General features: G+C 48.1%; 11 protein-coding genes across 11 annotated transcripts; 6 read left to right on the top strand and 5 right to left on the bottom strand.

The window, feature by feature from the left end:
- Window positions 1-170: 170 nt before the first annotated feature.
- Window positions 171-3,020, bottom strand: L228DRAFT_245914 (hypothetical protein). The gene is made up of 5 exons (XM_018332275.1): window positions 2,966-3,020; window positions 2,539-2,916; window positions 1,423-2,490; window positions 807-1,362; window positions 171-735 (listed from the first exon to the last, which is right to left on the bottom strand). The coding sequence occupies exons 1-5, from the start codon at window positions 2,989-2,991 to the stop codon at window positions 406-408; spliced, it is 2,358 nt and encodes a 785-aa protein (XP_018188735.1). The 5' UTR covers window positions 2,992-3,020; the 3' UTR covers window positions 171-405.
- Window positions 3,021-3,216: 196 nt separating this feature from the next.
- Window positions 3,217-3,933, top strand: L228DRAFT_281926 (hypothetical protein). The gene is made up of 2 exons (XM_018335931.1): window positions 3,217-3,392; window positions 3,443-3,933. Exons 1-2 carry the CDS (start codon window positions 3,255-3,257, stop codon window positions 3,626-3,628), a joined length of 324 nt encoding a protein of 107 aa, XP_018188734.1. The 5' UTR covers window positions 3,217-3,254; the 3' UTR covers window positions 3,629-3,933.
- L228DRAFT_105859 (MT-A70-domain-containing protein) lies at window positions 3,872-5,463 on the bottom strand. Its single transcript, XM_018328899.1, has 2 exons — window positions 4,137-5,463; window positions 3,872-4,086 (listed from the first exon to the last, which is right to left on the bottom strand). Exons 1-2 carry the CDS (start codon window positions 5,338-5,340, stop codon window positions 3,923-3,925), a joined length of 1,368 nt encoding a protein of 455 aa, XP_018188733.1. The 5' UTR covers window positions 5,341-5,463; the 3' UTR covers window positions 3,872-3,922.
- A 432-nt stretch (window positions 5,464-5,895) lies between these two features.
- Window positions 5,896-8,377, top strand: L228DRAFT_105835 (beta-lactamase/transpeptidase-like protein). The gene is made up of 5 exons (XM_018328898.1): window positions 5,896-6,064; window positions 6,134-7,009; window positions 7,075-7,300; window positions 7,363-8,049; window positions 8,116-8,377. Exons 1-5 carry the CDS (start codon window positions 5,989-5,991, stop codon window positions 8,231-8,233), a joined length of 1,983 nt encoding a protein of 660 aa, XP_018188732.1. The 5' UTR covers window positions 5,896-5,988; the 3' UTR covers window positions 8,234-8,377.
- A 521-nt stretch (window positions 8,378-8,898) lies between these two features.
- Window positions 8,899-10,315, top strand: L228DRAFT_267192 (mitochondrial carrier; the record flags this gene model as incomplete). Its single annotated transcript, XM_018334964.1, has 2 exons — window positions 8,899-9,126; window positions 9,260-10,315. The coding sequence occupies 2 exons, from the start codon at window positions 8,899-8,901 to the stop codon at window positions 10,313-10,315; spliced, it is 1,284 nt and encodes a 427-aa protein (XP_018188731.1).
- A 524-nt stretch (window positions 10,316-10,839) lies between these two features.
- L228DRAFT_219464 (P-loop containing nucleoside triphosphate hydrolase protein) lies at window positions 10,840-11,979 on the bottom strand. Its single transcript, XM_018330218.1, has 3 exons — window positions 11,693-11,979; window positions 11,473-11,618; window positions 10,840-11,358 (listed from the first exon to the last, which is right to left on the bottom strand). Exons 1-3 carry the CDS (start codon window positions 11,876-11,878, stop codon window positions 11,148-11,150), a joined length of 543 nt encoding a protein of 180 aa, XP_018188730.1. The 5' UTR covers window positions 11,879-11,979; the 3' UTR covers window positions 10,840-11,147.
- A 304-nt stretch (window positions 11,980-12,283) lies between these two features.
- L228DRAFT_237766 (hypothetical protein) lies at window positions 12,284-13,916 on the top strand (the record flags this gene model as incomplete). The annotated part of the gene is made up of 2 exons (XM_018330968.1): window positions 12,284-12,341; window positions 12,412-13,916. The coding sequence occupies 2 exons, from the start codon at window positions 12,284-12,286 to the stop codon at window positions 13,914-13,916; spliced, it is 1,563 nt and encodes a 520-aa protein (XP_018188729.1).
- A 713-nt stretch (window positions 13,917-14,629) lies between these two features.
- On the top strand, window positions 14,630-15,989 carry L228DRAFT_245908 (hypothetical protein). Its single transcript, XM_018332274.1, has one exon. The coding sequence runs from the start codon at window positions 14,752-14,754 to the stop codon at window positions 15,802-15,804; it is 1,053 nt and encodes a 350-aa protein (XP_018188728.1). The 5' UTR covers window positions 14,630-14,751; the 3' UTR covers window positions 15,805-15,989.
- Window positions 15,864-17,877, bottom strand: L228DRAFT_219460 (nonsense-mediated mRNA decay protein 3). The gene is made up of 2 exons (XM_018330217.1): window positions 17,669-17,877; window positions 15,864-17,607 (listed from the first exon to the last, which is right to left on the bottom strand). The coding sequence occupies exons 1-2, from the start codon at window positions 17,752-17,754 to the stop codon at window positions 16,101-16,103; spliced, it is 1,593 nt and encodes a 530-aa protein (XP_018188727.1). The 5' UTR covers window positions 17,755-17,877; the 3' UTR covers window positions 15,864-16,100.
- A 168-nt stretch (window positions 17,878-18,045) lies between these two features.
- Window positions 18,046-20,685, top strand: L228DRAFT_260033 (hypothetical protein). The gene has a single exon (XM_018334221.1). The coding sequence runs from the start codon at window positions 18,092-18,094 to the stop codon at window positions 20,462-20,464; it is 2,373 nt and encodes a 790-aa protein (XP_018188726.1). The 5' UTR covers window positions 18,046-18,091; the 3' UTR covers window positions 20,465-20,685.
- A 356-nt stretch (window positions 20,686-21,041) lies between these two features.
- On the bottom strand, window positions 21,042-23,347 carry L228DRAFT_267186 (kinase-like protein; the record flags this gene model as incomplete). The annotated part of the gene is made up of 2 exons (XM_018334963.1): window positions 21,042-21,241; window positions 21,313-23,347. 2 exons carry the CDS (start codon window positions 23,345-23,347, stop codon window positions 21,042-21,044), a joined length of 2,235 nt encoding a protein of 744 aa, XP_018188725.1.
- Between the last annotated feature and the right edge of the window lie 357 nt (window positions 23,348-23,704).

Below are 23,704 nucleotides of genomic sequence, written 5' to 3'. Positions count from 1 at the left end.
TTTGAAATAAACAAACAGATGAGCAATTGAGGTGTTTGCTCTCGGTTGTCCGCATGACTTAGATAAACATATTATCGGTTCGATACTCAGCACCGTACTCTGTACTCTCAACACGATAATAGAACAAGACACTGCTAGGTGGGCGACTGGGCTGATCTCATGATGTTCGTAGCTCACATGAAACGAACGTGTTATTTATTAATGGCATGTTTTATATGGGAAAGCCAACTCCTTACTCGTTGCACCGGTCCTACAAGTTAAAGTTACATATTTTGAACGTAAAATGCGCCATGACCCTTAAATGTCAAAATGAACAAGGGAGAAGCTTTCTGAAAGCAGTCGGCCACTTTTGACGAAATCATCCAACTTGGAAAAGTATTACCACACCAAAAAGCTTCCATGAACTCAATGAAAACCATTTACAGCTTCTCTCACGCTTTCGAGCTCCTCTTTTCGAGCTCGAAAGGTATCTTGTGCTTCGCGCTCACGCTTGCTGATGAATTCCACTTCAGACCGAAGCGACTCCAAACGTCTTGGAATGGCCGCATCCTCTGAAATTTGGAGTGTGCGAAAAGTATCCAGGGCAGCCGATGACTTTTCTAGGGCCTCCGCAGCCTCAGTAATCTTTTGACGAAGTGTTTTCGCTCGCTGTTGATAGCCACCGAAATGGAGCGCAAGCTTTTTCTCCACTTTATTCCCTCGGTCTGCGTCGCCCATTATCTTTTCTTGAATATTCTGTGCGCCGTCAGCGATGTACCCCCGAAAAAAAAAAATAAATAAATAAAACAAAGGAGCTGCCGACTTACATCGAACGATTCAACCATCAGTTGATGCTCGTCAATCTCATCTTCGCCATAACCGGCAAGTCCTGGTAGCATGCTAGAGCCATGAATTGCTGCCCAAGCGGCATCAAAGTCTTCTTGACGTTCCTTTGAATTTCCTTGAGGGCCTTCTAGGACAATCTCCATCCGCGCCCGGTTCAAAGCATCGTCTTCAAACTGTTCTAAGATTTTCGACTTTCCATGGACTTTTCCTCCCTTGATAGGATACTTGGTCGCATCATTTGCAATGAGAAGGGCCATTTCCTCCGCAATAGCTCGTTCAGCGGGGTCTTTGACGTGTCTTGCATTTTCCACCAGAGCATCAACGTCAACTGTCGACGGACGAGGTAGAGACTTTTGTAGCACTTGACTTTGCCGCTTGAACTCGGCTCGTTCAGCCGCTTCTCTGAGGAGCCGGTTTCGCCTATCACGCTCTGCCGCATCTTCTTCAGAGAGCTCGACAGGAGCCGCTTTCTCTCGCTGCTCCTCGGGAAGCTCCAATTCCCATTCGGTCTCTTTCGGCTTTGGTAGCGCCGCAAATCTAAGTACATGTTAGAAATTTTGTTCATAAGAGGCGGAGGAGAAATTTTCTTAAACATACCCCTTTCGCAGAGTATCTTTCATTGAAGACTCTCGAAGTTTCAACTCCTTTGGAGTTTCTCCAACCCCAGGAATGTAGCCATCTCGGTTGATTGAGAAATTATCCCGAGGTGTCCGCAGAGGTGTTGCTCCGGCCCCCATTGGCGTACGGAGAGGAGTCGCGCCTATTCCGCCGCCACCTTGACGGAAAGGGGTTGCCATCGGATTAGGCGTCGACATCTGTTGACTGCGAGGTGCCACACCATCAAAACCAGTCGACCCACTCCCCTCATGTAACGGAGTGTTTTCACCACCAAGCAATGACGACTGCGTTTCAGTTAAAGCCCGAATATTACGAATCTCATTTGCAATGTGATCCTCTTGTGGCGGGGCTCTCGGCGTTCTGATCGGAGTCCCACCCACAATGCTTGAATAATTTCCCACGAGACCTCTCGTCGCGTCATTGTCGCTGCCGCCGGCAGCACGACTGGCTCTCTCCCCAGCCATACCCATCTTAACAATGTCCTCTAATTCAGTCTCACTAACTTGCGGGGTTGGAAGTACAAGCGCTCTTCTCTTGCTGCTTTGCTCAGCTTCGCGAATGCGCTGCATCTGCCCAGCTTTAGCAGCGGCTGCAAAGGCAGACGAGTTGCTATTCTCGTTCTTCCTTCGTTTCCGATCAGGATCTTCCTCTTGGTCTCCTTTTCGCTTAGTTGCCAGTTGTTGCTTTCGGGGATCAAATGCTTCTCGCTGGCGTTCATTCCGGTCCTGCTCGTCAAGCGTATCGTAGAACCCCGCTGCTGGGGCCTTTTCGAAAGGAATGTCGGCATTGTAATCCATCTGTCCCTTTTTGCGGTTGACAACTTTGATGTTGATGCCAGCATTTTTTAATTCCCGTCTTTTCTGCAGCACTGCTAGTCGCCGAGATTCCTCCAGTTGTCGCTCCCGAGCCTTCCGCTTTGCCTTTTTACCCTGCGTATTGGCCAGACGTGCTCGCGCTTCGCTGAGCATTTCCTTCTCATCTTCATCAAGGTCAATGGTATCCGGACGTGCTGGCTTGGACTCAGGATCAGGGTCAACTTCTCCAGGTCTGTTCTTGTTAGCTGGCGCAGTAATCTATTTGAATTTTCATGCCTACCTTAGCTTTCTAACATCATCCGCACTGGGGGCAGCGGTCTCGCCACCGGATGGACCCCCAAGCCCGAACTCATCATTTTCCCTTGCCTCGGCTTCATCGAGCAATTTTTGATATCGTTCCAGACATTGTGTGGCAGTGCGTCCGACAATAGGTGCAATCGTTCTCCATTGAGTTGGCATTAATTTTGCAAGGTGCAATAATTTCTCATCCTCCTCCTTTGACCACTCAATTTTGCGAATGCTTGGGTCCAGCCATTCTGACCACCGAGCTTTGCATTGCTTGGGCGTCTTCCGTGCAAGCAGCGATGATACTCGAGCCCATTGGTTCAGGCCATATTTACTGACACTAGCTTTGAGGATCTCGTCTTCGATATTTGTCCTGCAAAAGTCAGATTAGGACTCTTTGACAAGATAGAAAAATCACATACCAAACTCCACCTTTGACGACCGGCATGTTGGGCAACTTGAGCGTCTAGTGTCTTGCCGTTCGTGAGATTCACATCTACTGGAGCAGCGGAAGGAGAGTTCAGGTTTACGATTATGTAATCAAGATCAAGCTCTCCGTTTTGCGGGTAAACTTTCTACCGAAATCTGCCCGTCAACCCCTCGAACGTCAATTGCTGTGACGTAGGAAGCGAGGGCAGTACGCAATAAGGCTTCCCGCTGAGTTTAACGAAATGCAAGCTTCAGCTTGTTGTGAGGACAAAGCACCGCAGGATGAGCTTCACAGCAACTAAACTAGGATTCGAGCAGTGCGCAAATGTTGCACAGATTTCAAGGCTGCCACAGAGATTAAACGCCAGAGCTCTGTCAAGCAATGCAAAGACAAAAGAACCTTCCCAGGGCCCAGTGAAAGTGAGGATTGACGTAAAAGTTTAGCAAGTCTGGCGTCTGACATACATCAGGATGAGTCCACAGCTGAGGCAACTGAAAAGCCTGAAAAGAAATCGATAGCAGAGGCAGATGATGAGCTCCGTCACAAGCTCGAAGGGAGGTCTGGAGAAGGAGGATCAGCTGGCTTAGAATACGAAGATGGACGTCCGGTCTCAGTGAAGAGAAGCGTTCGAAATAATATGTTCCGGTATATCTAAATTCACTTGCTGAATTCTAATGAAGGATATTTCATGGAGTTTGGCGAATTGTCGGGCTTGTCATTCAAACCTACCCCTCAAATGTGTGTTAAAGGACTTTGGGAGACTTTTGGAAGAAAGGGGCATATGATGGCACCGTCAAAACAATTTTGCATTCAAGTATCGCATTTCAATAATAAGTTCTTGAAATAATCTGCCGAGAGAGAGAGAGAGAGAGAGAGAGAGAGAGAGCGATCTCTATGAGATAGGGAGATATACTCTAGGACGGCGCAAGCTCTAACATAAACACTTTTGTCAACCCGATGAATCCGCCTCACAAGGGGAGCTAGACCAAAATCCTTTCCAGTTGAATTTGAGGACCTCATCCCCCCAAGACCACCACTCTGAGGTAAGATGCCGTGCGAAGAGTTCCAAAGCCAGGTAATTCCGGGCATCCGGCACCAGTAGAGGCATAAGTTCTGCTCATGTTAATGTGATTTCGAACGGAGAAGGCTTGTTGGACGCTCACTTTTGAGACAAGGTTTTCTTGAATGCAGGTCTGGTACACCTGCAATGACCCTTGACTTGACATTAAATTGGGATTCTTGCCTCGCCCCCATGCGGCGCCCCAAAAGAAGAATCTCATATGGTTTCCTCCACAGGCTGTCAAGGCTGGTAATTGGCTGACCGTTAGTGGTTGTTTTGATCCAGACCCATTCTTCTACAAGCTGTAATTCTAAATGACCAAAAAGCCCATCTTCCCCAACTATTGAGTCTCTGAGGCTGGGCTTATTTGTTATCCATACACCAACGTGACCTTGCTCCTTTAGGAGTGAGTCGAGTTGCAAGGAAAGTATCGTTGTCTTCATATCTGCTAATGTTCTGTGCAGCTTGTAACCGGATCGACGTTTTGCGGAAGCATTCGGCCAAGGAGGGTCCATCAGAATAATATCGAAACGCCTGAGTTCATGCTTCTGTCGCTCGAGTTCCGCGACGGACTCGTGAAGATGCCCAAATCCCTTGATATCTGAGAGCATAAAAGTTGATAAGGGCGGTACTTGAAATGAGTATACTCTTTCATGACCAAAACCCGGGAGCTCTTTATCAGAGACGGCTAAGTCCTGAGAAGTCTGCTCCGTGTTTGCAATGGCGTAGAAAGGATCGTCTGGGCCTTCTAGCAGGGTTCCTTCGCTCTGGCAGAGATGCTGTAATGGTCTTGGCCATCTCGTCCGCCACAAAGATTTCCGGGTGAGAGCGGTCATCTTCTGCATGAGATTTGATGGAAGTGATATTCTAGAATCACATTCTGAGATCGAATCTGTTGAGCGACGATCATTAGGACCAGATTTCCTCTTTCGTGATCGTTGATCCAGGTCTCCACTAGACATTGGGGCAGTAAATCGTGTTAAGCACCAATCGTTCTGCCAATGGCTTTGAATCTCCACCAACGCTTCCCGAATGAGTTGCGCATAATAAGCGTGTAGCTCTGCATCGACAGTATTCTGCTGAATCTTTTCAACCGCAGCTTGAGACTTTGGCTCATTTGTTGAAAATGGTTTTTGCATGGGTTGTGCGGAAAATAGTCTATCCGTACATGGCTGAGAATCTACGCCTTGCGCTTCTTGAATTGAAGTTGGTATATCAATCAGGAAGACGGTATTTTCAGAATTTTGATACAAGATTGATGAAGAGCTCAGTGATACTATAGCCATATTTATCCCGGAGCAAACCATAAATTTGCATTTTCCCCGCCAATGTTACAATGCTCGAAGAGCTTTGTGTCCACGAGAGTTCCTTAATTGAGGCAACTCCGGAAGGGTGGGTTGACACTGATAAAACGCTGATGAAGGCCATTTCAGTCGTGTTAGAGTGTGGTGTCTACAGAACCGTAGGTATATTTTAGTCTCTTGGCTTCTGGCCCCCACGAGCGGGGCCGCTATCGTTTAGGTGGGTGAAAGCGCCTCTTTCAGTCTAAATTTCACTGCCACCGCTTATCCATGGTTAACCTTGTGTATAATGCGGTACCTTTGCCTCTCCACCTCCCGGGGTCTGAACAATGCGGGGTGCCACTGATCTGGCCCTTTTGCTGCGAAGCAAGACATAGTCCACAGTCCGGCAGCGCTTTTTGGAGTAACATGAAGTCAGATACAGGGAGTCCGATTTCATGATTGAGCCTTTCATACTCAGTCAGGTACATTTGCAAAGTGTCTTTTGGAGCAGGAGTTCGATCGACTGATAACACCAAATAGACCTCTTTAATATAGCGTCATTCTGTTCCCAACACAAAACGTTACACAACGACTGGCTAAATTAATCTTCAATGCCAATTCACCGCTTAATTGACTCGATTACCCTGATTCTCATAGCAAGGAGAAGTTTAAATGAAAACTATGGTGCATTGTCGATTTGAACACGGCGTGATTGGAGTCTTGCTGATTGTTATTTGGGTGCTTCTGAGTATGCTTTACAATGGCGATTGTGACTTAGAACTTCTCGTCTTAAAGATAGTCGACTAATCTACTCAAGCCTCGCCACAAGAAAACAGATCATTTCGGAGCCCTTCAGCTCCATCAAATACTGAGCCTGAGAGCAAGACTTCGTCGACCACGGCCTCTGACAAAGATAGCGGCTGCGTCCCTCACATTCCAAGCCCGGTTCTGTCAGACCCCTCAATTTTGTCTCACTCAGCAGTGATCAACGCGCTAGATGAGTTAAATTGTCGATTTCCAAATGTTCTTGAAGATGACAGAGATGGTGTATCCGTTGCCATCGTGCATGCCTCTGCAGGCAGGATTTATTCGTTCAATCATGGATATAAGAGACTCAATGAGAGCGAGAAAATTTACTCTGGATCGACTTCCATATCAACACAGGGAAACAGTTTCGAATTGATTGATGGCGACTCCATATTTCGCATAGCTTCCATCACAAAAATGTTTACGGTGCTTGAGACATTGGTTCTTTCAAAGAATAGCCACGCTAAAAAGGGAAGATTTCGGTTGACTTTGGATACACGCGTTAAGGACCTCCTCCCCCAATTTTCACTGGATAACGCTTTTGAGGATGATGTCAATGAGATAACGCTCGCCATGCTTGGAAGCCACCGTGCCGGTCTTGAGCGGGACACCGGTCTTTTTCTCGTGGAGAACCTTTATAATATCACCTATCCTCCAAGACGCAGGGAAATTCTTCGATCATCTTTCGAGGTTGAAAATGTCCGAGAATCGGCAGATGAACATCCAATCCACCCATCTAGCAAGCTCGAACAGGTGGGTGCCAGGAGAGAATTCGAGTGGCCTCCCCAAGGCGATAGACCTCTCTTTCCCAAAAGGTCTCGTCAATCATTCCTAGATAAGCTCAAACACTCCGACCATGTTTGGAGGGTAGGAGAAATGGCAAGCTGTACGAATTAGCTCAATCGTCTTTTCTGCAGAGATCTGGGAGTATCTACTGACTGATATGATCAGATTCGAACTCGGGATTCAATGTGCTCGCCTACGCGCTTGAGTCTTTTGAGAGGCAACGGAAGGGAGAGTCTCTCCCGTTTCGAAAGTTGGTCGAAAGGGATATTTTAACACCATTGAACATGTCGCACTCCTTTCTAGGCCCTATTCCAAGTCATCTTTTGGAATATATAACCACTCCGAATTTGTACAATGTCGTCGACCTCGACATGAGTGAAGCAGATGATGGGTATGTAAACGATATTGGGTCGAAAATGGCAACGTTACTCGATTACTGATAAAATGCTCCAGAGCTGGTGGCATGTTCTCATCTACCAACGACCTCTCCGTGCTCTTGCAAAAAGTACTGCTTTCACAAAACCCGGCCTTGATATCCGCCCCTCAGCGTCAAGCTTGGTTGCGACCTTCATTTCCCATTGCGGATGGAAATACGGCTGTTGGAATTCCGTGGGAGATTGGAACATTATCAGAAATTGATGATGCCCCAACATATCAGGTTTATTCAAAGGGTGGAGCCCTCCCAGGGCACTATTCACAGATATCCTTAATTCCCGAGCTCGAATATGGCATCGCGACGCTGGTCGCCATAGGATCTTCTCAGGAGGAATCTGACGTTGGCGCCTCAAATCAAACGTCCCCGTCAAGCATAAACAGCCTGGCTCACAGCATCCTTGCCCCGGCAATTCTAGAGGCATACCACGACGTGCTGGAGCGGCGGTATGCCGGAACATATGTTGCTCAACAACCCTCTCAAGTCTCCGGGATCGCTGAGATTGTATTCTCCAAAGGCATGCTTGTGCTCAGAAAGCTTGTCGGAAATGAAGTGGATGTTCTCCTGCGACTCGATCAACTCTTTTGGATGGAAGTTGGAAAAGGAGATCGAAAGTACGGAGATGGGGCGAAGTTGTGGGGCACAGGGTATGATAATATCTTCAGAGCTGCACCTCGAGCAGGTTGCTCATGGGGAGCATTTGATCCGTGAGTTACAATACCAGGCACCCAATGCCCTGTAGGTAAAGTGTAGTAATAACTTATTGATGACAGTTACCAAACGACTTCTGGTATTGGCCTCGACAAAATCGTCTTTGAAGTGGACGAATCTGATCAACAGCAGCTGATCTATGAACCTCTGAATTTACGACTTACAAGGGTTCGTAGATAAGGCCGGCATTGCCTTGGGTAAATCGTCATTCATGAAATCCGGTAGCGCATATTTAATTCATCCTTCTCCTTCTCCTGATCGCTTGATATGCTTTTCTCTTTATTTGAGCTGAAATTGTTCCACTACAACGAATGCTAGCAATTATTGAACTCGTGCTAGGTATCTTCAAGTCTTCTGCGGAGGCAAGAGGTTGACGGTCTTTTCTTCGTCGGATCAACACATATTGCTAATTACTTTGTGCCAATGTAAGATTCAGTTGCAAAGGAATTATGTATTTTATTCATTACTATGCGCCTCATGTCATTGGGTGGTATGGTAGCGTTCATGTGCCCCGAGCAAATATCGGCAACCGAAGGGGGAAGGAGGGCGCGAGGGTCTCTCGGAGTTTTGGCGAAACTCCGTCCCTCGGTCAATCTTCCGAGGATGTATTGCGCCCCAGGTTTTCATCATATTATCTTCTAACCTTCACTGCATACTCTTACACAAACAGCGTTCGAAATTCATCGACCCATTCAATCAAGCGACAACGCGCAACATAGATGTCGCTTGGATTGATGCAATTCTGAGAGAAAGTAGCACCTTTTCTCCTAGCTCTTTCGGGTTCCTGCTTTGCCTTGCGGAACCCCTCTACGTCTTGAGCCTGCCCCATCTCGCCGTCGGTGGGGATGCCCCCGACTCTCGCCGACTATGGCTCGTCATCTCCGCCCAAGGACGGACCACGAGAGATGAGCACCTTTAAAACCGTTCGACGAAATAAAGACGATCCGGCAACATGCTCAACTGACGAGGACTCGATTCCGACAAAGGGTGCCCAGGAGGGTCGGAAATCAGACAAGCGTAGTTTGGACTATGCAATGCGCAGTGGACTTGCGGGAGGCCTGGCAGGGTGCGCTGTAAGTGTTCATAATTTGATTCCCTCAACGTAAATTTTTCCCGCTGTCGTTTCTGTGGGCTGTGTATCTTATCGCAGAAGAACAACAAGCACTCAATCCAAAGATGAATGGGTATTAACGCATGATGGAATAGGCCAAAACAGTTGTCGGTCCGCTAGATCGCGTCAAGATTCTTTTCCAAGCATCCAATCCGCAATTTATGAAGTACACAGGCTCTTGGACAGGGTTGGCAACCGCACTTAGAGATATATACAGCACATCAGGAATGCGGGGTCTCTTCAGAGGCCACTCGGCCACGCTATTGCGTGTCTTCCCATACGCTGCTATCAAATTCATCGCATATGAGCAAATCCGTGCCGTTCTCATTCAAAACAAATCTCAAGAGACGCCTGGGCGCCGCCTTATTAGCGGATCTCTAGCAGGCATAACCTCCGTCTTCTTCACGTATCCACTTGAGGTAATCCGCGTGCGGTTAGCATTTGAGACGAAACAACACTCGCGTTCATCGCTATCGTCAATCTGCAGACAGATATACAATGAAGTCCCTCACTCAAGCGTGGCCTCGCCGTCAACGTCGCCATCTACAGCTACACCTCCCTCCGCCGCTGCTTCCACCGCCCGCCATCTTTCCTCTTCCGCTGCACATCATCACAACCCTCTTGGCGCAACTGCTGCCGCAGCATCGTCCTCTGCGCAAACAGCAAGTGCATCACTCGAAGGAATAACAACCCAGCGCGGCCTGGCCAATTTTTTCCGTGGGTTCAGTCCTACCCTCGTTGGTATGCTCCCCTACGCTGGCATGTCGTTTTTGACGCATGATTATGCTGGAGATGTTTTGCGGCATAATTTCTTCGAGGAGTATACGACAATACCAGGAACTGCAGATCCAGCTCGTCATAAGTCTAAGCAGCTAAAATACTGGGCCGAACTTGCCGCAGGAGGTCTTGCGGGTCTTGTTTCCCAGACAGCTTCATATCCATTTGAAGTCATTCGACGACGAATGCAGGTCGGTGGCGCCGTCGGCGATGGTCATCGATTGCGTATGACTGAGACTGCGCGTCTCATCTGGGCGGAGCGCGGGTTCCGCGGATTTTGGATTGGATTAACTATTGGCTACCTCAAAGTTGTACCAATGGTTGCAACAAGCTTTTTCGTCTACGAGCGAGGAAAATACTGGCTAGGTATTTAGCTTGCTTCGCCCGGCGGCTCGATTTCAAAATCGGTTATCCTTTTTCTTCTGCGCCGTATCTTTTGTTTTGAGAGTCTCTGGATCGATCTATTCGCTACGTATCTGTTTCTTCTGTCACTCAACAATACCTATGATTGCTTTTTATTTCTTATTGCAGCAAATACACTATATGATACTGCTCACTAACGTTGTCTGGTCTCGTTGACTCCTTTTTTCTCCCTTTCTTCTTGCTTTCTTGAACAAGCGGTAGAGACGTGCGCAAGCGGCAGCGAAGACTAGACCTTCGATGGCATCAGAGAGGTCGTTCTTGATTTTGAATATAACGTCCTGGTGCGCGCTCAAGTGGTTCAAACGGGAAATTTAGCATACGGAGCAAAGTTGTGCTTCAATGTTGTTCCAAGGGGCCTTTTCTCTGGCGTTCATCCATTACTGGTTTGTCACATTTTCTCGAGATACTATTCTGCTCGAAGACAAAAAGGGACTGTAAATATCCGAAAGCGAAGATGAATATAAATTTCGATTTTGGATTGTTTGTCTTAAAACTGAAGGATTATGTTGTTCGACCATTTCCGAAAATGATGTCCAGTTGCTCCCAACATAGTAACATGAAGCTTCAGATATATTCGAAGCCAACTCTGGAGATTGTAGATTTTGAGACCGATTTCTGTTGGCAGCTAATGGGTATCTGCATTTTTGTACTTGGGTGTTGGAACAGGTATACTGCTGATGCGCAGTGAAGAGTGTTGCATTGGTGAACCCAGTTCCAGCAATCGTCTTTGATTATTGTTCGACCCGTGGGCCCCGCGATTGTGGCAGACGAGAAATGATATGCTCATCTCTCATCTTCGCCATCTTCGGCGTGGTCCTTCCTCCATTGTTTAAGCCATGACTCAATACGCTCGACATTGCTTTCAATATCATCTGCGCTGTCACTGCGCAACTCTACAACAATCTCTTCATCGTAGGATTCGCGAGCTTCGTCGAGAAGGACCTGCATGATCTCTGCGTCCATATTTTCATCAAGCTTGGCTTGAGGATAGCCTCTATTATGTCGAAAACGTTTGTTAATAAATAATCTCTGACCATTGAAATTGTCGGCGGAAAAAAAGAAGGATACGCAAAAGAATGGCGTATTGGTAAGATCATAACAAACTCACCTTGCGGAAAGTCGATCATAGAGCAAAGTTGAATCCGTGCGCAAGACGACGACAAGGTCGATCCAGCTGCGCGGGAACAAATCGCATGCATGCCAATCAATAATGTAACCGCCTTGCTTGACCTCATCTTCGATTGCGTCCAGAAGCTAAGAAAGATTTACTATTATCAGCGACCGGCACCTAAAAGAGTGGTGTAGAGATGGCGTATCTGATTACATACCTTATCTTCATCCACAATCCACGTCTTCAACTCATCGTCATATCCATCGTGGCATTCCCGCTCCTTGACAATTTGGTTGATAGAGAGGTGCTTGAGGCCGGTGTTTTCCGCAAGTAGTTCGCAGTGGCTGGTTTTGCCAACGCCGGGCGTTCCGGTGATGATAACGTTCGGGTTATTCTTGACCATTTTTGTGATGGCTTCGATTTCGATAGTTGTAGAGAAAGAAAATATGGTTTATCGCTGGAAAGATTCCCTTTGGAAGATTGGGATAGTGGTGAAGAGGAATGTCAACTGAATTTGGTTTTTCTGCCACCGAGGTTGGCCGGGGACAATGGCGCATAAGGCGGAGGTTACCGAGGGCGGTGAGAGGAGACGCTATGCGATCACAGGGCACTCGGCAGCACAGATAAGTGCAGCTCCCTCGGCATGTCTTACCCATTCCATTCATTCCGTAACTTTCGTCAATCTCATTACTGTGCAGTGTGTTGTATCATACGGTCGTTATGCTCTTCTCATGACCAATTTGCAAGCTTGGGCCATATCTGGCCTGTTATAACATATAAGGCGATATAAATCAAGTTCCCTTATACAATGGAGTTTATGACCCATCTTCAAGAAGGGTTTGATCCGCTCAAGCCCTCTCTCTTTGGTAGGTCTCGCTCTTCTGCTGCGCAAGCTTTATACGAATGAAAGCCTGTAATTGACAATTTTCTTGATAGAGCTCCTCTCGGAGCAGCAGCTTTCGTCTCTTCTCCCCCCATCGATTCGATATCTGCTTGCCCTCGCAACACACCGCCACCCCCGTTATCTCCTCCGAATCCTCAACTCCTTTGATGAAGTCTACGCTCTGCTCATGCTCCTCGTGGAGAGGCATTACCTCAAAACACACGGAGGAAGTTTCACAGAAAACTTCTATGGACTGAAGCGGGAGCGCGTGCTGCGCGTCAAAGGCGGTGAAATTCCCCGCGCGCAACTTGGGGCCGCCAACCTCGTGCGCGAAACGCTCAAGCTGCGCAACATCGACATCTGGAAGAATCTCGCAGTTATGGTAGGAATTCCATATCTGAAGAGAAAACTTGACGAAGGGTACGACATGCACATTCCCCAAGCAACCTTGCTCGGAGGGCCGAGCTATGTTAATCGCGATGCGCTTCCTCCCAATCCAACAATCAAACAGCGCTTGATGTTCTACTACAAGTGGTTCCTACGACATGTCTACCCGAGCGTCAACGCAGCATATTATTTCTCCATATTGGCGTTCAATCTAGCATATCTCTTCGACAACTCCCGCTATAACAATCCCTTTCTTTGGTTGATTGGAATCCGGATGCGCCGGCTCGGCGCAGCTGACCATCGCGCCATTGCGGAAGCCCTGCAACCTAAATCGAGCGCATCGGGCTCAGGAACAAGACCCGGAGAGGCAGTGACATCTATGTTCCACCCACGAATACTCACAACTACCATTCTTCCAAGACTTTTATCCTCTCTGAGATACCTGCTCCCTACGTCCATCTTCGCCCTCAAGTTCCTTGAATGGTGGCACGCTTCAGACTTTGCAAGGCAGTTATCTCGTAAAGCCACTGAAAATATTGAACTCCCACCTCCGGTCATAGCGGGATATGATAAACTTGCCCAAAAGGGCACCAAACCACATTCATCCTCACCGTCCACTACCACTACCCCCGGCGAGAAACACCAAACCAACCCAGACCAGCCTTCATTACGCCTTTCCACATCTTCAACTGCCAAGCGTCATAGCAGAAAGCTGTCACCGCCTATTGATGCTCATTCCCTCCTACCCATTTTCACTGTCCCACTCCCCCCGCCATCCAGCAGTAATCTGTGTCCGATTTGCTTGGACACAGTCGAAACACCGACCGCCGCTCAAACAGGCTACGTCTATTGTTACGCCTGCATACATAAATGGGTAGCAGGCATTCATGAGCGACAAGAAGCCTTCATGGAAGGTGGTAGCGGTGCGGTAGGTGGCGGAGTCAGTGAGGGTGGGCGACGAGTATACGCAGCCTCTCATCATGGAATTGATGAAGGATACGACGAGCAAATTACGTCCCCTTGGGCAGAAAAAGATGAAGAACGCCAGGAAGAGGAAGAGGAAGAAATAGGCAGCCGGATAGGATCCTGGGAAAGTGGAAAAGGCAGATGTGCTGTCACAGGACGCAGAGTATTGGGTGGCACTGATGGCCTAAGAAGAGTTATGATTTGAGCATCTCTCGTGTCTAGACTTACTGGCTAGACTAATGTTCCACCTTTTCCGCTTCCGCCATTTGGATTTATGATTGAAAGACTCGTATAAGATACCTTTGCTTTAAGAATTGGCTTCGTTTTGTATTTATATCAATAAGTTTTGAAGGGTTAAAGAGGATTCTGCGTTTCGGATGATTGACTCTAGGTATATTCCCCAGGGAACAATGTGTCGATTTAGCATTTCTCACATCAACGAATTCCAATTTAGAAAGAACGGCGACCACAATCAAATGGACATCTAGGGCAGTTCTCAAAGTCCCAGCACCGCCTGCGGACATTCTCTCTAAGCCAACTCATTCTGCAACTGATGTCCGCCTCTATACTTGACTATCATGCGGACACCGCTGGGGCAGCATGCAATTTCTCTGTGCCTTCACCCGGTTCTCTCGTGGCTTTCGCTCTTCTCAGGCCCCAAAGTCGTAAAGCTTGTGTATAAAAAGCTCAATATTTAGACATACGGTCATTCAAATCACATATTTCAATGGTAGAAGTACTATTAATAAAAAAAATAATTCAGGGGATAAGTAATATGGAAGTATTACGATGAATTGACGACGATATCAGGGAGTGATTGCACGAGTGGTTAGAACGGAGACGAGCGAATAGAGCGAGTCTTATCGATAAGGGAGAAAACTTCCCACCGGACGAGGCACGTAAAGACCAAAAGTCTATCGGAGGACAAGTAGTTCTGCTGGCCATTCGATACAATCCAACACTTACTCTCCAATAGATTTAACTTGGATATAACTGCCACCCTCCAATATCATACAAATTTCCAATCGATCTCAGCCGCCATGGCCACGCAGGCGCGCAATGAATGGCTCGACGACCGCTTGAGCGACGAAGACGAAGACAACGACCAAGGTTACGATTCCGACGCGGCCGACGAGAGCAAAGGCAACAGACTCGCCCGCAGAGGAGGAAGCAAGCGTCAAAAAATCTCAAAGGACGATGATTATGATGAAGAAGATGATGATCTGAGCGATGAGGAGGAAGGGGAACTGGAGCCGCAAAAAGGACGAGCGCGCGAACCTACGAAGCCAGATGTGGCCGACCAGGACGAGCAAGTGGACGAAGAATACGAGGGCGAGGAGGGACAAGAAGATGACGACGAAGGAGAAGAAGAAGAATATGAAGAAGGGCCTTCCAAGCCCGACTTGAAACCTCTAACGCCCAAACAATTGGCCGCTGCGCAGCGCGCCGTGAAGAAGACTGGCGTCATTTACATATCACGGGTGCCGCCTTTCATGAAGCCTCAGACAATGAGGCATTATCTTTCACCGTTTGGAGAGATTGGGCGTATTTTCCTCACGCCCGAGGATCCGGCATCGCACACTCGCCGAGTCAAGTCGGGTGGAAACAAGAAGCGCTCCTTCACAGATGGCTGGGTCGAATACAAAAACAAAAAGGACGCAAAAATTGTCGCCGAAACGCTCAACACGCAACTCATTGGCGGCAAAAAGGGAAACTTTTATCATGACGATGTCTGGAATATCAAATACCTCAAGGGCTTCAAGTGGCATCACCTGACGGAGCAGATTGCCAACGAGAATGCAGAGCGCGCAGCTCGCTTGCGTGCAGATGTGGCCCAGGCAAGCCGAGAGAACAAATTGCTTGTCAGGAACATTGAGCGCGGAAAGATGTTGGACAATATGGAGGCAAAGAGGAAGCGGAAGCGCGAGAGGGGAACTGGTGAAATTGGGGATGGCAACAGGAGAACTGAACCTGTCAGTCTTGAGCCCCGACGGCACTTCCGCCAAAATGAGGTCAAGCTGAAGTCCGCCAAGGACCGCGGAAACGTGGATCAGCCAGACCAAGTCAAGCGTGTGCTCAGCAAGATTTTTTAAAAGCAGTGTCGGTGATACTCGTCAGGAGTCGGGGTTGTGGTTCATATTGGCCTTCTTTTCTTTGTGCAGTTTGTACTCGATGTTAAGCATAGTATTGCATAGCGGTCTACTCTGTTTTATTTGATCGAATAAACACCAACTTTTGTTACATTCACCTAATCCTGAAGCTCTCTAAATATGAAACACGTCTTATCCTTGCCTAATGGAGTGGCTAAAGTTCTATAACTGGACGTAAGAACTTGAACCCATAAACCTAGAACGCCGATATATAACCACTTCCAGATCCATTCTCCTCATCACTGCTGATCTGCCATATTGAGTTCATCAAAGTCTTCCAATAGCTCATCCATGTTAATCTTCGGCGCATCCTCGTCTTCGCTATCCTCAGACTTCTCTTCCTCTGCATCGCCTTCAACGCCCTCCATGCGCTCCGGTCTCGGCTTGGGTTGGTTCTTATACAGCGCCAATGTATTCCGCAGTTCGTTATCCTCCTCAACATCACGAAGGAACATCTCAAAGTCGTTCTCCAGACGCTCCTGGTCCTGTTTCTTGGGTAGTAGCTCACCCTCATCCTTGGCCATGCGCTTAAGGCGCCAGTTCCGGGTCCGGTTCTTCTTCTTCCGTGCGTAAAACTTCTTGACCAACATCACATCAGGAATAGTGTCTCGGTAAGTGTTGCTCTGCTCGAGTGCTTCAAAGTGCTCGTTGTTGAAATTAGTTCCAGTCAAATGGTATCCCATGACGGAATCGCCAACGTTGAGGACACCACCGAGATGGGTTCGGCAGAAGTACGTCTGATCGTTCGATCCCAGATCAGATGCGCGCGCCACAGTAGCCTCGGAGAGAACGAAGCGTCCCTTGACCGGGCCAAGGGGTTCGATATCAATGACAACGAACTCAACAAGTTCTTGCACATCCGCCAACGGAGTGAAGGGTTCACGCCAGTAGATTGGTGTTGAAATGTCGGCAGTCTGTAGAGTGTTGGGGTCGATTAAGTTCACCGAAGTGCCGACTCTATGGCACAGGGTCATAGGTGTGATGTTTCCGACAGACTTGGCAAGCTTGATAGGGAGGACAACCAAGTCATCCTTGCAGATGGGTACGATTTCAACTGAGAAGGTAAACTTATAAGATTTTGATGAGGTGTGAATATCCATGGAGATCAGTTCTTGAGACTTCTTAGCCCGAATAGGTACCACCGAGTTCAAAAAGTCGACTAGCTTCTCCGCGTGGTTACGCTGAGCATAAAAGAAGTCTAGACCATCCTTGGTCTCCTTGATGTTGATCGTATCCTTGTGCGCCGAATGCTTCAACATGAGCTGCTCCAGGTACAAGAAGGTCCGCTTGTGAGGGACCTTTTGCCGGACCTGCACAACAGCGCGCCAGGTGTTGGCAGTGTAGGACTTGGCGCAGTCGGGACATTGCTGGTAAGCCTGAACAAATTCGACCTCAAATGTCTGTTGCAAAATCGTGCCCTGGAACACTTCTTGCTGAACAGTAATTCGCAGCTTGATTCTCCGAGAGTGGGGCTCTGTCCAGATGAAACCGGCATCAATAATCCGAACTTTCTGTAAGCCTCGCAATTTTCTCAAGCATAATGCCAGTAGCTCTCGAGATTCAGGTGCGGCGACAAGCCAGTGCGCGGGAGGTTGCAGCCACCGCTCACAATCTCGGCAATAGTGAAGAGTGGCTTCTCGCTGTATTCCCTCGGTGATATCGATGGTCAACTTAATGCAGTCATAGCAAAGGGCGCCAGCAGATGAGGTTCCATCAATGGGAGCACCGCAGTTGCAGCAGAGAATCCTACGAAGAGCATATTAGATCAAACGGTTTTAAGGCACAAAATGTTTCATAGAAAACTTACGTAGCAGTATTCTGCGGCTGTTGCGGCTGATGCAACATTGTATGCTGCGGCGCAATGGGAACAGACTCATCCAGATCCATAGACATGGCGGGTGATCCTGAGTGAAACAAAGTCTTTTGAGAGAAGGAGGGTTGGAGGAGTCACAGCCAGCTGAAGACTCTCCGAAAGTCTGTGTGGTGACAAACACTGGGGTTTGGACTTTTGCCCCTCGGAAAGAGAGTGGATGATAATAATTTGATCGGAAATCGGAGAAACCCCGATTAGAAATCGCTTATCATTTTATCTAATCTGATCGGATTATATTGGATTGCTTAGTAAGCATTACGACAATTCGGAATCTTGCCAATTTTCCTCCAACAATTGGAAAAACAACAATTGTGAAACCTTCACTTATCTAACCTAGTCCTTTTTCTTTTTTTCAATATGGTCATTAGCAGAGCAATTGCTAATACCGCAAGGTGCAATGCGTGCCAATTGGCCGTTTTGAGATCCTTTACCTCCATTAGCACCCTCGCCGCAAGATCAACATCGACTCCTAATACGATTGTTCACCCAGCTCAATATCAAGCTAGAAGGATATCTGCGTGTCAGTCACGGCGTAGCTCAAGGGTAGAACAAAAACGTCCCTTTACTGGGCAGAGTTCCTCTGAACGAGATGGGCCTGATCCTATTGCGGAGGATTCGCCGAAAACCTCAACGACTGCAACGCCAACCCCGTGGTATCTTCAGGTCGAAACACCGCAGCAAGCGCCCTCGCCGCTCTCTGAAAGACAACGCCTTCCCGATTTGCCAGAAGATGCTCCTGTAATATTACAACCTATGCTGGAGTATGTCTCGGTTGATCTGGGTATAGATGACCTTACGCTATTTGACCTTCGCAACCTCGACCCGCCGCCAGCTTTGGGCGCAAATCTTGTGATGATAATTGGCACAGCTCGGAGCGAGAAACATCTCCATGTGTCTGCAGACCGACTCTGCCGCTGGCTGCGCAGTAATCATAAATTAACACCATTTGCTGATGGTCTGTTGGGACGGAATGAACTTAAGCTGAAGATGCGGAGAAAGGCTCGAAGGGCTCGAATGCTTGGCAGCGTTGGGGCCTCAGAGACAAGCAATGCTGATGATGGTGTTCGCACTGGATGGGTCTGCGTAAATGCTGGCAGAGTTGACGAACAGAAAACCGCCGTAAAAGACACGGTTCCTAAAGGCGTTGTTGGATTTGGAACAGCCTCTACAGGGACTCGAGTTGTTGTGCAAATGCTCACGGAAGATAAAAGAGGGGAGCTCAATCTTGAGGGGCTCTGGCAAGGTGCCCTGGACCGGCAGACCAGGAAGGAGGCGAAAGACCAAGAGTTGATCAAGGAACAGGAGGCGCAGGAAGCCAATTATGATCAGGATACCGTGCCTCAACTCGAACCTGATGTAGCTGGAGAGGTAGTTCATCGATCCACTATTCCCTCTGCAGAGTCAAGGCGCGTGTTCAATCCATTCCAGCGCACTCGAAGCCGATCCTTTTCAACAATTTCCCGCCTCCTTCAATCTCACGCTGCTAGCTTGCATGCATCCAAAGTAGATGGAGCAAACATAGATACTGTGGAACCGAGAATTGTGTCTCCAGCCGAAGGCAATTCATCAATACCAGAGTCGGTATGGCCATTTGAAGGAATGGGTAGTAGCCAACAGAAGGATAACATCCCGGCAGATTTCACGCACGCCGCGAAGACAATGAAGCTCCATGTCCTACTCAATCACCTTGAGGCCTTACCACAATCAGATGCTCTTGAGGTCTTGGGTAATGATGCCCATGACACGAACTCAAGTTCTTTCTTGCAGTCCTTTTACCAAAGCGTGCCGTCTTTCCCGGAGTCCAGCGACTGGGATTGCCGCGTCAGTCTTTTCTGTCGTGCCATTCAACTCGGCCACCCAGGCTACCCCAAGAGCAGCCTGTTTTCCGTTTTCCATGAAATGCAGCTCTCCGGCGTGGATGTTTCTGAAGCGACATTTCACAAGATCATCCAAGCATTGCTAAGCCGCAATGTATCCAACACTGTCAAAACCATCTCTGACGAGGAGCTGGACATGGCACTGACTGTTCTCGATGACATGTCCCATAGAGGCCTTCTTATACTTACAGAAGAGATATTCCTGCAGCTCGAAGAGGCTACTAGTTTTCTCGTTCCTATAGAAGTAGAGCGGGATCCGGAATCTACGCAGACTTTCAAGTCCAGCTCGTTGGAAGATCATCCCAACAGCAACGAGTTCGCCGAGCTTGATGTCCCCCCTCCTTCTTCGACCGAGACATATTATACTGTATCCCTTGCAGATTTTGAACGCCAACAAAAATTACGTCGCAGACTCGCTGAAGTACGAACTGCATTCAACATTGAATACACTCAGCCAGAATCGCAGATACGCGTGCTACAACTCGCCGCAAACCAAGCTGATTGGGCTACGTTCTGGGACACATGGCACCATATTGCGCGACGCATGCAACCCCGCTCGGCGTCACTCTATGCCTTCTTGTTCCAGACTGTTGCCCTAACTCGAAACCAGCAAGCATGTACCCGCACTCTGGAGGCTTGGGTTCCTGGAATCGCTCGAGAAAGGCCTCGTGTCGCGCTGAGAGGTGAAGTGGCGGCTGGCGTGAGAGATTGTCTTGCCGTTGCGTATCCCTCTGTCGAAGATGATGTGAAAAGCGGCGTGGCGACCGACGATCGTTTGGTAAAGTTATGGCGAGCTTGCGAGCAAGGCATGAAGGTTAAGGAAGTGCAGGAGTGGGTGAACGAGGTTGACTGAGCAAGTGATGTACTATATTTGGAGCCTTTGGGATTTTTTTTAGCTGAGCGGTGTATTATGTTTGAGTTATCCGGGTTTGTACAATTGGGTGGTTGACTGGAAAATTGGGTACAAGTCGATGCCACTTCGACATCATGTATTATAGAAATAAATCCCCGCTGCTGTATATTGCACTTCAAAATATGTGACGTATTTGGATGATGCTTGCTCCAGGACGCGCTTTCTCTCACGTATGCATAAGGATGTGAGAGGAGATAGAATTTTATTCATCGTGATCAAAAATATGGCTGTGTGGTCAATGCATGACCGAAATGAAAATATGCCGATGAACCACGAATACAGAAATGTAGGCCTGAACTGCTTCGCCTTCATAACAGGACTCTAGAAAAAGAAAACAATGCTTAAATCATCAGACCGGGAAGGTGGTTGCTTAGCATCTCTTCACTGCTAAGCAGAAAACTCAAGACGCCATGCTAATGCAGCAGTTACTCATGTAAGTGGATATTGTAGTACAGGCTGCAACGTGAGACAAAAGTAATGCCATCTATAAAGCATCAATATATTTCCGCTCTTTTTGTCATCGTTGCTCTAATTCAGAAAGGAGTGCTTCAAAGCATCGTTTTACTTCTTTGCAGGAATACCGCTGGGCAGGATCATCACGAAGCATCCCCCTGATGCAATTTTCGAGACGGCCAGTCTTTTCGCCAATGTTGTATGAAAAGTTCGCGGGAAGAATACCCTTGTTGAGTTTTGCAAGGCATTCATGACGCTCCATTCCTGTGTCACAGTTAGTTGAGATTCATTCTAATGAGCAAACTCGAGCAGCAGCTGCAAGGAGAATTTCTTACTGGTTGTGAATTTCCAGACGGTTTCAAACGTGACTACACCGAGGGAAAATACATCCAACTTTTCATCGAGCGAACGCGGAGGCGTAGGTGGTCGATAGAACTCCGTCCCGACAGCGCGGATATGACCAGGTGAGGGCATGTGAGAGGGTGATTTGATGCTTTCGGGAATCGATTCGGAAACGCTTCCGATAATACGGCCAATTGGCTGATCCTGTTGAGGAGCACGCGTGACATCCGCAGGCCTATTCAAATCGGCTACAAGCCCAAAGTCGCCAATGCGAGGCACGACAAATATGGGGTCTTCGGTGCATGTTTTACAATTGGAGCAAGCGGTGACCTCAACACTACCAGCGGGATGAGGTGAACCCTTGAAAATAGAAAGGAATATGTTGCCCGGCTTAAGATCGCGATGGATAACGCCTTGACTATGCAAATATTGCACACCTGAGAGAATGGCCAAGTTCAAATGCAAAGAAGGCTGGAGATGATAGCAATGGCGGCAATTGAAATCGAATTCTTGGATGGGACAGGGGTCGTCGGAGGAAAGATAGTTGCTCAGGCTAACAGGATGAAGAGACATTTGAATGTGAAGAGTTAGAGTTGGTCCGATAGAATCAAAGCTGTGATTGTGCGGTCTAGATTGAGAGCCAAAATCGTCGGAATACATGTCATCCGTAGTATCTTGCATTGTGGAAGTAGGTGCCGCCATGAGCGGCCCAAATTTCCTAGGGATTGCCTCGATTTCGTCCTCTTCGTCGTCGCCGGCGCTCTCAACGTAGCTCTTTTTTGTATTCACTGAGCTCACAGTAGCACGACTAGCACGGCGTCCTCTAGTGCGCTTTGGAATATCGAGTCCGGAAGCAGATCTTGAGGAATATCCAAAGATTACACCACAATCATCCTCAGTGTTTTCGGTTGATTTCTCGTCATCTTCGAAATTTAGGCCAAAACTGAATTCTTCCTCATCTGCAGGACAATCGCTCAGTAATTTTTGAGAAAGACTGCGCTCTCTAGCAGGTGCTGCCACATGGGGAAGAGGGTTGCGTTCTATCCATCCGCTAAAGTAACGTACGACATTGGAATGCTCTAGACGAGCGAGTGTCCTGATTTCTCGCAGTAAAGCTTCCAACTCGTTGACGCCGCCATTTTCCAGTCGCTTGAGACGCTTGGGACTCAAAGTGATTTTTTTGACGGCGTATTGTTGCCCGTCGAGATGATTGACGACTTGAAAGACTTTGCCATATCCACCTTTCCCGACCATTCTCATCTCCGTGAAATCTTGAGCATATCTGGAGGTTGGGAAAAGATCATCAGGGGATTTCAATGTAAGAGGAGAATCTGGCTCAGCTCTGCCAAGGAACACTTGCGAAGCGCTTTGCTGGAGCTTATTGAGGCTCTTTGCAGACGTATAGCTTGTCAAGCCATCGGTGCCAGTCTTGATCAGATTGCGTAAGGCAACCTCAGATCGAAAGGGCTGAAGTGCATTGCTTATAGTTTCATGGTCCGCACCACGTGTTTGCTCTTCCCCGTTCTTAGCTACAGTTTCTTTCTCCTGGAGTATGTTCAGGGACATCACATCGAGCCCTTGGAGATAGTTTTGACGTAGCCCACTGACTCCATCCGATTCAAAACCCTGGCCTATCACCCCGTGCTCACTAAGTCTTTCCGAGAGTCTGACATATATGTCTTTGCCCATTGCTTGCACCGAAGGATCGTTGATTGAATACTTCCGTTGCGAAGTATCATCGCGGCTGAGTAAGTGAAGAGCCCGAAACATGCAATTCTGCTCAAGGAGAGAGCTCAGAAGGAATTGACTATGACCATGAGCATCGAGCTCAGGCATCGTGCGAGGTTGCTCATCTGTAGGATTGTTGAAAGAATCCTCATGACCAGCATCAAGATCCAGAAACTGTTCCCGCAACCGTCCGCTGAATGACTCGAATGATCCACTATGACGGTCTTCCCTCTCCGAGTCTGAGCTCGACTCCGGATCAGAAAAGGTCACCTCGCTTGCGGAAGGAGGGAAAGACGCCATTTCTCAAGGAGCAAGCAGGTGGAAGGCGAAAGTCCGGACGTAGGGAATTGCATGAACACCTCGGCAATGGTTGGACATAGTCCACCAACTATGCGTTTCTGAGGCCTGACGCTCAAGGATGCTTATCACAATCTCTTCTCCGATCGAGTGGTGAAGAAGATGAAGCAAAAGCGAGCGTTGAGACAGCAATGACGACAACTTGAGCGGCCTCGTTCGTTCAACACCAGAACGTGACAAGTCACAAATTAACCTGGGTCCGACCACTGAAAGTAAAAGAGTGACCAAATGTTTTGCACTTGCGTGTATAGAGGCAGTGAGCTCGGAAAAGGACTGTCCGGTTCGATGCGATTCTGTCGG

This window comes from Xylona heveae (assembly GCF_001619985.1).
Source record: "Xylona heveae TC161 unplaced genomic scaffold L228scaffold_4, whole genome shotgun sequence".
Taxonomy (NCBI): domain Eukaryota; kingdom Fungi; phylum Ascomycota; class Xylonomycetes; order Xylonales; family Xylonaceae; genus Xylona; species Xylona heveae.
The sequence above is the reverse complement of the archived record's forward strand: the minus strand, read 5'-3'. Positions and strand labels throughout refer to the sequence as shown.